Genomic DNA, 10469 nt, shown 5'->3' with positions numbered 1-10469 from the left:
AGGAACCAGAATCAGAAATATGTTAATTCCAGGGAGAAATTACTTTTATTGCATTACTCCATCTATAATAGAGTGACTATAGAACCAGTTTGATATAACACAATTTCATATAATATATATAATAAGGGGGTTCATGCTCCATCATGCCTTCAGTTTGGGGGTCCTTGGCCTGGAAAACGTTGAACACCTCTGGCTTAGAGCTTTCTTTTCTCTCATTACAGTAAAATATTTCATAAAGCTACATGTTATTAAATATTTAAGGAAACTGGGCCCAGTTTGCTTTACCAACAGTCTTCTTATACTCACCTTATAGACAAACAATGGCAGCTGTAACATATAACATGTTAAAATTTAAGATGACAGCTATTCTGTCTAGACACTTATCACACTTATCTATAGAATCAATCAGCGTCGTTATCCACATTCAAAAGATTGTAAATATATTGGAATAGACTTTCTGCGGCGGGTGAGGGCCCTGGGTGTCAAAGTCATGCTGCTATTTTACCCAACTGTAATCCACAGGATCATTAGGTAGGGATTTTTTTGCCTGGTTTGGTCACCTGTCAAAATGAAGGCCAAAATCACCATGAAGATGGGAGATCTTCAATGAAACAATGAGCAGAAAATCATCTCAGAACCACATCAATCTTCAGCGTATCACTTTCTTCTATCAGGTCCTTTTCAGAGTTCCTGCATGTGAACAGAACAAGTACAAGAACTTATTTCGTTGACCTTCTATTAAAGCTATCAAACATTGAATTACTGAATGTTTTTTATTTATTATAACCATAATGGAGTAGAGTTTCAAGGAATGCAAACTATATCAGTATTTTTCAATTAGTATTACTTTTTAATAGTTATGTTTCTAGATTTCTTAAAATATTTTCTTCCTCCAGCAAAAATCTGCAGGAGGAAAAAAAAATTCTGAGATCACAGCACCCTCTGGTGGACAAAACTTTGTTTTTTTTGGTTGAGTTACAGCTCACATTATACCAAACTGAACATTTTATTAGTTTGAAAAGGATAGTTCCGGGAAACAATCCTAAGATTCCTAAGAACCACTAAAGAAAAGGACTATTGCACTACAAAACTAAAATTACTGATGTCAATTTGTTGAGAACAGCTTTTTATTTAGAAGCATTAACCCAAAGACAGGAACATAGCTCAGTGGCATTCCTCATTTATTAATGAATAAAAATTGGACATGAAGACGTGCACACTAAAAACCAGTGTAACAAATTGACAACCCTAAAATATACTTTAACTGTCTGATTTTTCTGCTTGGAAAAAAAAAAAAAAAAAAAAAACAAGTTACCATTTCATCTTTAACGTAAATCTGTCCAATAAAAAAAGGAAACAAGGAAAACAGCCCACTAGTCCTGCAATGTGCAAACTTATTGATCTTTCCTGAATAACATTTATTTTACATTTATTCATTCAATCCTTCCACCGAACAGGTCGCTTCTATAAATCAAAGCGTTCAACATTTTATCAGTGGATATCAAAGCTTTACACTGTAAATAAGTTTTGTTTGTTTTTTTTTCCAAAAATTTGCAACTTTACATATAAAACTAAAAAGATTATGTCAGGCAGTCGGACAGGGTGCGCTTGTTTCTGGGACAAAAACAAATCACAGGAAAATAAAGTTGAGTCCGGGGGCTGATTTCGCACTGCTGCCGCCAACCAACGCGGCGGCCGCCTGATGCTGGGTCTCGCCGTGACAGAAGGATCCACCTTCGACGTGTACTGAGAAGCTGCAGCCGTTTATCCGTGCAGATACTGCATGTAGGACCCTTTTTGGGGATTTGTCAAGGTTCAGATTATTAACTGGACCAAGAGAGGAGTGATCAATAAACCAAAAATATGGCTGAACTCAGTCAGAGGCAAGACGTCTTTGTGTGGAATGGTTGTTAAATATCCTAAAAGCAAACCTCACATGTTCTCCCAGTTATAGTACACTGGTTTTAATACTTGATTCGCCAAACTGTTTACCCAGGATTTTCTTCAATATTTGGTTATTTTACATTTTTGGGTCAACATCTTGATTCCTTTTGCTAATCTTTATCTCCTGACAAATTGACGAGAGCTCTTAATAGCCGCCATAATTAGGAGAACACGTGGAAGTGGTTGGTGGCGGTCAGCCCCGGGGCTCATCTCTTTGGGACAGTCTCTTAGCGCCGGTGGCGGCTGTGTCCTGAGTGTCCGCTGCTGCTGTGGTGTTTGCTCTTGTGGCTACGCTCCCGGTCCCTTTCATAAGACCTTGACCTCTCCCTTCGGTCACGATGGCTGCCTCCCCGCTCATGTTTGTGTTTCTTTGAGGAGAAATCAAAAGAGCGGTCTCTCTCTCTGTCCCGCTCTCTCTCTCTGTCCCTGTCCGCTTTGACGGGAGTGCGGGATCGTGACCGAGAGCGTTTCCTCTTGTGACCAGAACCACCTCCTCCGCTGTTGCTATGGCGCCCGCTGAGTTTGGAGTCGCTATTCCCATGGTGACTGGACTTGGACTTGAGATGAGGCAGAAGTGGTGAGGGCGGGTGTCGATGGAGCAGCGGGCTTCGACTGTGAGAGCGCGAGCGTGACCGAGAGCTGTACGTCCCTGAGCGACTGCGTCTGCTGTTGTAACTGAAAGCACAAACAGTGTCAACATTTGACTTTGATTCAGAATCAAACAATGATCTGTACATGTGGGAGAAGTCAATGATGATGAATCATGATTAATAAATTTAAATAATCATCAACTAATTTAGCAATCGATTGTTAACTGGAGTAAAGAGACTATAATGTACTTTTTAAGCTGACAGAGCAACCCAGTTTTTAAACCAAGATTGGTTATATATATATATATATATATATATATATATATATATATATATATATATATACACATTTAACACTTGAGATAAAAAATTATTCTTTTATTCATTTTAGTTTCAACCTGGTTAAAAAAAAATCTTTAGAGAACCTTTTACTATCCGATTATCAATTGATTATTTGAAAAAAAAATTTTTTGCTAATCGATTAATCTGTCGATAACAGAAGGAAACTTACTGTCTGCGATGAGATGGAGATCTTGACCGTGATCGTGTTCTTGAACGCGAACGACTTCCACTTCTACTAGTCCGTCCGATCTTTCCTTCTTTCCTCAGTCTGCAAGACAAACAGATCAAATCTAAACTAAATAGCCAGTAAATGGACAACATTTACCTTGGAATGAGCTTGTTGCTTTCTTACCCATTATGTGGACTCTTGTTGACCTGAGTGCGGCTGTCTGTCTCCTTCTTTATCGGTTTGTTGGTCTGAGGATTTGGGGATTTCTCCTCCACTTTAACCACATTTGGGGAGCAGGGCTTGGAGGCAGGAGAGAAGCCTCCTATAGCAGACAGAGCAGGTGTACCATCCGGGTTCAGGCCCTTTGCCTTCAGTTTGGCCTCTGCTAAGAACACCTTCCGTCGCTCCACCTCTTTTTCGAGCTGCTCATAATTAGGCTGGAAGCACAAAACAGTTCATTTAACAAAAATGGCCCAAACACTGTTTCTATCAAATAGTCTCTTATAGGACTTTTACAGTCTCTCTCACTGTTTAGGAATCTGCTATCAGTCAACTTTGGACCGTTAGACTGAGAAGTTGTGAAGTTGGTTGTAAAGAAAAGGTCACATTAGGACCTCTAGATCAAATTCCTTCATCAGAGAAGCAAAACCATGTTTGAGCAGGTAAGTGTCATTTGTTTTGTTGCATAGCAACCACTTTTAGCCAAGCTCTCATGTTTCAGGGGAGCTTAAACTATCCTAAATGGGCACTCAGGGTATCATGACTGTTTGACTGACAGATCCAACCCTCAAGTTACCAAGCCATTTTTGATCAGGGCACAGAAGATCAAAAATAATAATACAACAATAACTGAAATAGAAATCATTAAATAACTCAAAATAAGCCAATGTTTGGGTCTAAAGTTACCCAGTGTTGCTTCAAGCAAATGTAAAAAAAGAACACAAGATGAGGCATTATTTTAATGCAACGGTTAGCTATATGAACTGGAAAAATAAACAGATTAATGGACAGCTTAAAGACGATGGGATGATGAGGTAAAACGATACAAAGACCTAAAGCTTCTGGAACAGCAGAGAGCAGACTGCTAAATTACAGCAGTTTCTATGTGGTCTTGAGTTTAGAAATTTTAACTCAATCAAAATATTGAGTCACAACTATGTCTTGAGGGTTTTAAAACAGCTATATGAGGTAACCCAAAAATAATTCTTTTTTTCTTTTACCTTTTTCCTGGTGTAGAGTTTCAGGGTCGTAATGCAGATCTCTTTAATCTCTTCTTCTGTGGCTCCAAACAGCAAATACCAATGAGGCCTGGTTGGCAGGGGAATCTGGCAAAAACATGCACACATTTCCATTAACATCAGATTGTGCTATAAATTATTCATATTTTTTGTGATGAGGTTTAGAGGAAAAACAGGCTGAAGAAGCAGCTTTGAGACGGAATTTACCTGCAGGGCTCGGGCAGCGAGGTACATACAGGCACAGGCGATGGTTTCAGGCTGGAACCGCACAAACACATTCGTCCTCAGGCTGTCGTTCATGTAGTTCCTAAAAGGACAAACAGAAAACACAAACAAAAACATAGCATCGTCGCTATACACACAAAGCTGTCAACCACTTTCAGACATACTGCAACAAACAACTTCAGACTGATTATCAAACTGGAACATTTATCTACCATTAATCAGGGCTTTTTTTTTTTTACTGTTTTCCTTATTCAAACCTTCTCAATAAAATTCTGCAAAATTATCAATCTTTAAAGTGTCGTGAAATGAAAATAAGCCCTGCTTCCCTCTAAATATGAATAGAACTACATGTTAACACATAGGATCCCCTTAACCAGGTTTAACTTTGTCCAATTCTCTTCAGGTTCGTCCATGGGAGCGCTGAATGTCACACAAAGCATGAAGACAAGAATTATGAACTTTAACTTTCCAGATGTTTGATGCTGACACAGACACATGCTCTCTAAGAAGGGAGACATGCAAAGACAATGGAAAATATAATACATAAAAAAATAAATAAATAAAAAGCTAGTTTGACTTTCAGATGTTTGGATCTGAAAGAAAAAAAGCATGGTGTTTGTGTGTGGAGGCATGCAGGGGTAAATGCTTATGATTCAGAAGCATTGTGAAGTTTATGGACCATCATGTTGGAGGATCAGGGGATGGTTTTGAGCAAAGATATGAAATATAGGTGATAGCCGCCAGATAATGTACTTAGTGGAAAGAAACATTAAATGACATGTCTGTCTACGCTGACGTCTGAGACTTCGACTGGAGCAAAGGTGTTTGTCAAAGCTACCTGGGATGCAAATCAGGCCTTTGATGATTGTTAAAAAAATGTCTCAGAAAATCTAATATTATTATATAGAAATTTAGCATGAAAAATTATGCCAAAAGCCTTTAGTAAAATCCCTTTTGGTTCCTTACCAAAGGAAACCACTAAGGAGGATGTATAATACTTGGATTGTCAAGCTCTTGTCCTTTTTTTTTCTATCTGGTTTCACCATTACTGGTGAAAACTACCGTACACAGGTGTCCTTCATTCAAACCTGCCTTCCATAACTGACCAGAGCGAAAATGCTTTAACACTACTACAGATAACACATGGCCATTCGGTTCTGTTTGCTGCATGGATGAGACGAGTCCTTGAAGCCAAACCATGAGAACCGGATCAGCCTGAAAAACAGACATGTCTGGACACCATGTCAGTTGGGGACAAGACACAGTATTCTACTGCTAAATGTAAAAAGCAGGCAGGTTATCTGGCCAATAGAAATCATATTCTGTTCTGACTGAGTTTACTTCATGTATAAATGTAAGTAAACTAGAACAAGATTAGCTTGGCAAGAGAGCTATTACAGTTGAGAATCTTTGTAGCAAGACCATAAAAATACAAATCCTGTTGGACACCCAAGAGAAAACAAGGCGATGCTGGCTGTTGGGAAAGGCCCGCCCGCCCCCTTCAGTGAATCTTGCACTGGGACTGGCTGTCAGGAGAGGGGCAGCCAGCCAATAGGGGGAGCTTCCTGAGGTCATGTGGTTGGAGGAGGCAGAGTTCAGAGGTTCTTTATGTGACTTACCAGCATGGACTACCCTTTAATCAAAGAGTAGAGAGAAAGGACAAAGTTAAACCAAGTTCCCTGGGCACCATCAAATAAACACTCTCACATGTAAGGGCAGATTAGAAAGTGAGACAAGTAGCACGTTTGCTGTACAAGAAGCTGCTACATCCCCCGAAAAAATGAACTAATTACACAAAGAAGTAAAAATAAATAGAAAATAGGAGGTTGTAGAAGTTGATCAAAACTATGAAGTATTACTCTCAGACCTGGGCAAAGCTAACAGTTTTATTTTGTACACTTTATTGCAAGCATTTCTAGATAGCATTATTGATGTCTTCCAATGGGGCCCTTTAAAAATATCAGGCTGATTCATTGGACAATTTGTTCAACTCCACCTTACGCCCAGGTCTGGCAGCACTTCTGACAGTTCTGGCAAAGCTTGCTGCTGTGGGGATTTTCTGTGAGGATCTATAAATTAACTTACCAGGCTGTTTGGACGAGAGTCTGGTTCTTCTCACATTCCAGGAACTGAAGGTACATAACAACAATCTGAAAATCACATAAAAAAGTATATTTAACAGAACCCTGAACTGTTCAGAGAAAAATGTGAATATTTTACTTTGTCTCTAATAAACAAAAAATAAAAGCCATTAAATTGTATACCTTGTGTGGATGCTTGACATGCACACAGAAGCCCAGTTCCTTCAAGACTCGTCGCTCTGCCTTGATGACTTGGTTTTTGGTATTTATGTAGTTCTGATCAAGTACCAATGGACTTGGAGTCCTATGTTATAAAAAAATTCAACATAAAAGAATGGCTCCCCTTTCACAGTCAATGTATGAAAGAGAAAGTGCCCTTTTGGATTCTTGCCCTTTTTTCCCTGTGCCAACCAACTAAAAGCAACAAGTTACACTGTTTGCATGCCTAACAGTGTGCTGGGGGCTTGTGGACTCTTGTGGTTTCAGTGAAAGCTTGAGGGATTGTCCTCAATATGATCATCCAATGCCATCGCTTCAACAGAAATATCTACTTTAACTCTAAAGAGCAGTATAACAGCAAAACAATTAAAATTGGATCTATGAGCTCATAAAATGGAACTAATTCCCTAAATTCGTTCAGAAATACCCCTCTCTAATAAATTACTAAACCAAGTTAGACAGCCTTAAGCACCCATAAAATAACTGAACTTGAAAAAAATAAAATAAAAAATAGCCAATGCAAACAGACTAGAAAAGTTATTTCAAACTAGAAAAAAAAAATCACATTTTTATCTATTTATGTCACCCTCTCCTTTACATCTCCTGTCAAAAGATTGCTTTTAATCCATTTTTAACATCTAGAACTGTTAGACAGACCAATTATGTACAGAACTCTAGTGTCAGAAAACTATTTTTATATCTTAAACTGATGTTTTCAAGTCCAATAAAAAAAACGATTAAAATGACATATATAAAACACGCAATACAAAGTAGGTGAAAAATAAACTAGTATACGAAATACAGGATGGTGTGTGTACATTCATATCAAACACCAATTATGGAAAGCTACCTAATTTTATTTAGTGATACAAAAAACATATCTAACAAAAAATAAATAAAAATATCTAAAATATATGCACTTCCCTGACAATAGAATCTTTTCTATGGGGGGAATCTCATTTATAAACATGTAGATATTTCTGAAGAAGCCATGGGTTATAAAAATGAATGAACTCTTGTTTCTTTTTTGGACAATCAAAATGCATGGTGTGAAGCTGTCAGAGAAGAAAGCTACTTTACCCCATGGTCCACAGCTTGGCAGACAGAAACCCCAAGCTTAAGACTGAACCACAGGAGTCCTCAAGCTGCCCCATGGGCCAAGGACCTTCGGCCAACCTGCCATCCCCGATCCCAGTGCCCCGCGGTGGCTCAGACCATGGTAGTCTCCCACAGGTGGGGGCGGGGTGGGCCTGGGGGGACGACAGAGACCCCCTCGCATCATGGTTGTCATGCCGACTGCTTCATCTTACGTACCATTCCACATCACCCAGGATTTGGTAAATGTAGCTGGTCGCTGTTAGTTGGTTGCAAGGGAGAAAAGAAGCCAAGTTAATGCCAAGGAATAAAATGATGACATAAAGAAATGAGGCAAAGTACAAATGCCTCATCCTTTACAAAAACCAAATGTGTTCTTTTTATTTGTTTTTTAATTTGATGTTTTTTTTCCATTATCAACTTCAGTCATTTGTCAAACTGATGTTACATGTAGACAATAACAGTTTGAAACTACCAGTGAGGCTGGAACTGAAAAGATTTAAGAGTTTAGAGTGCATGATAAACAAAGGGCACTTTCACAGTAAGAACAAATCACCAGACAACATTTGACACCAATTATATGCAGTACACCATAGTTTCTACGTAAAAAAATTTTTTAAAATAAAACAAATATATTAAGTGTAAGGCTGATACTTACTTTTTGCCTCTAAGCTGTCTGAGGTGATGAAAAACATTGATGACGTCTCGTATTCGTCGTGGTGCCTCTTCGATCTTTGAGGCCAAGTTGATACAAGCCATTGCAACAATCTGAAAGACAAAAATAAGGCAGAGAGGTTGAAGGAATAAGAGATCAACTTTCCGGTTCAAAATATTAGCAGTATTTAATATATAATGTTGAAGGTACACTACAAATAACTTTCCAAGCCTATAATAGTTCCATAATTCCCTTTAGGACAATCATTTTGATCAGCTGTTTTAAGGCTCATGGATGTCTATTAAAAACATAATAGACATTTCTACCTCAGCTGAATGGGAGGGTTTAGAAGATATATTGTACACCAACCATATACTCCTAGGATTCTTAATATCTTTATTTTTACAAACACCAAAAGGGGTGTTTATTTGCATACAAATGACTGATGTGTTCATATTAAGGAAGTTTTTGTTCACAGGAAACTATAGGTGAATATATTTTTGAGTATCTGTCCTGGACACCAGTGAAATTGAACTCCTGGTTCCTAGTGAATTTCTACCCAGAATCTGACAACTTCTAGTTAGTGAACCATATTTATCTTTGTGTTATACAGTCAAGATGCAGGTCTACTGTTTATCCAAAACATTGTTATGTAAACTAGCGAATGAGATATTCACTATTCACCAAACAGAATCATTTCGCTGCTCTCCGCCATGTTGAACGGTCACAGTTTACTATACCTCGGGTAGCATATAATTGTCTTCGCTTTAGAGTGGAAATTATAACATAAATGGCTGTCCAGGTGTGATTTTCATGTCGGCTGTTGGAATTAACGATAATTACGATGCCACACGAAGGCGCAATACGACAGGGTAATGTCTTACTTCTTATCTACTTGTTCACTTCCGCTATGTATTTCAAAATTCACAATATGGCTGCCGCTGAACGTCACTGTAACGTTCAGTTGTCATCTCCGGAGGCTGAAGAACTCAATGAACTACCAAAACTTACCTCGAAACTGTGCTTAACGAAGGACTTGGAGTAGAAGAACCGATGGAAAAGGACCTGCCCCGTTGCCATGGCCACCTGCGAGAGGAAAACAGGACATGTTAATAATACCATCTCTTATGTAAACCGGCCTAACCTTGCACAATGGCCCGCCGCCATTTTAATTTCACCACGCCAACGTAAAAAGGCTAATGAGTTAGCCATATAACTAGGCCGCAACTTCGTAAACATGCTTCTTGACATGTATACATCAAACCACAACACATATATATCTGTACCTGAGGTAACCGTAGGAGAATACCCGCCGACTGAATCAGTTCACAGCCAAGGATACGGAGGTCGGTTTCGGTGTTCAGGTCGAGGCCGTCGAGCATTGAGGGTGTTGGTGAGAGCCTTTCATCTGGTATCACCGAGTTGTCTATCGTTAGGTAAACTTCCGAGTAGAGTTTGTCACCGATGAGGATGCCATCGTTGTTGGACTGGTTAGAAGAAACAGAGAGAGGATCTGCGGCCATCTTCATCGGACAAACAACCGTTAGCGGCTAACGCAGCCTCGGTAACACCACGGCCCAATGCTGAGGAGCGAGACTGTGACAAAGCACTCTACGTCAGCGCCTTGTCGCGACGCAAACGTGTGTGCACATCCGCGGAGGAATTATTTTCTCAATAGAATCACATAAACTATAGAAAAAAATAGATATAATATAGATTAAATAGTAACATATATATAACAATTGAATGCATTCAAAAATGTATTGAATTTCACAGTATTTTTGAACTCAGCTAGAAGTCTAACTGAAGTCATCACACGTTTAAAAATAACGTATAACTTTTTTTATTAAGATTCATTTCGTAGGTCAAGAGGAAGATATGAGAAATGCTTTAACGAATGTAAATGCATTA

The 10469-nt window shown here is 38.9% G+C and overlaps 1 protein-coding gene across 1 annotated transcript; it reads right to left on the bottom strand.

Annotated features, from left to right (window-relative positions):
* Positions 1-1289: 1289 nt before the first annotated feature.
* On the bottom strand, positions 1290-10158 carry ccnl1 (cyclin L1). The gene is made up of 10 exons (XM_015378268.1): positions 9845-10158; positions 9570-9644; positions 8562-8671; positions 6773-6893; positions 6594-6658; positions 4491-4590; positions 4266-4370; positions 3229-3482; positions 3046-3144; positions 1290-2619 (listed from the first exon to the last, which is right to left on the bottom strand). The coding sequence occupies exons 1-10, from the start codon at positions 10085-10087 to the stop codon at positions 2172-2174; spliced, it is 1620 nt and encodes a 539-aa protein (XP_015233754.1). The 5' UTR covers positions 10088-10158; the 3' UTR covers positions 1290-2171.
* Between the last annotated feature and the right edge of the window lie 311 nt (positions 10159-10469).

The sequence above is a fragment of the Cyprinodon variegatus genome, unplaced genomic scaffold, assembly GCF_000732505.1.
Source record: "Cyprinodon variegatus isolate N-32 unplaced genomic scaffold, C_variegatus-1.0 Scaffold168, whole genome shotgun sequence".
NCBI classification, from domain to species: domain Eukaryota; kingdom Metazoa; phylum Chordata; class Actinopteri; order Cyprinodontiformes; family Cyprinodontidae; genus Cyprinodon; species Cyprinodon variegatus.
Note: the sequence above shows the minus strand (reverse complement) of the source record. Positions and strands in the feature narration are given on the sequence as shown.

What these genes read in the sequence shown, in the direction of transcription:
- ccnl1 (XM_015378268.1), bottom strand. Translation starts at nt 10,087, where the DNA reads ATGAAGATGGCCGCAGATCCTCTCTCTGTTTCTTCTAACCAGTCCAAC. An exon ending in TCGTTAAGCACAGTTTCGAG is followed by an intron (nt 8,672 to 9,569) that starts GTAAGTTTTGGT and finishes TTTGTCTTTCAG; the next exon opens with ATTGTTGCAATGGCTTGTAT. An exon ending in TCTCCATCTCATCGCAGACA is followed by an intron (nt 2,620 to 3,045) that starts GTAAGTTTCCTT and finishes TTGTGCTTTCAG; the next exon opens with TTACAACAGCAGACGCAGTC.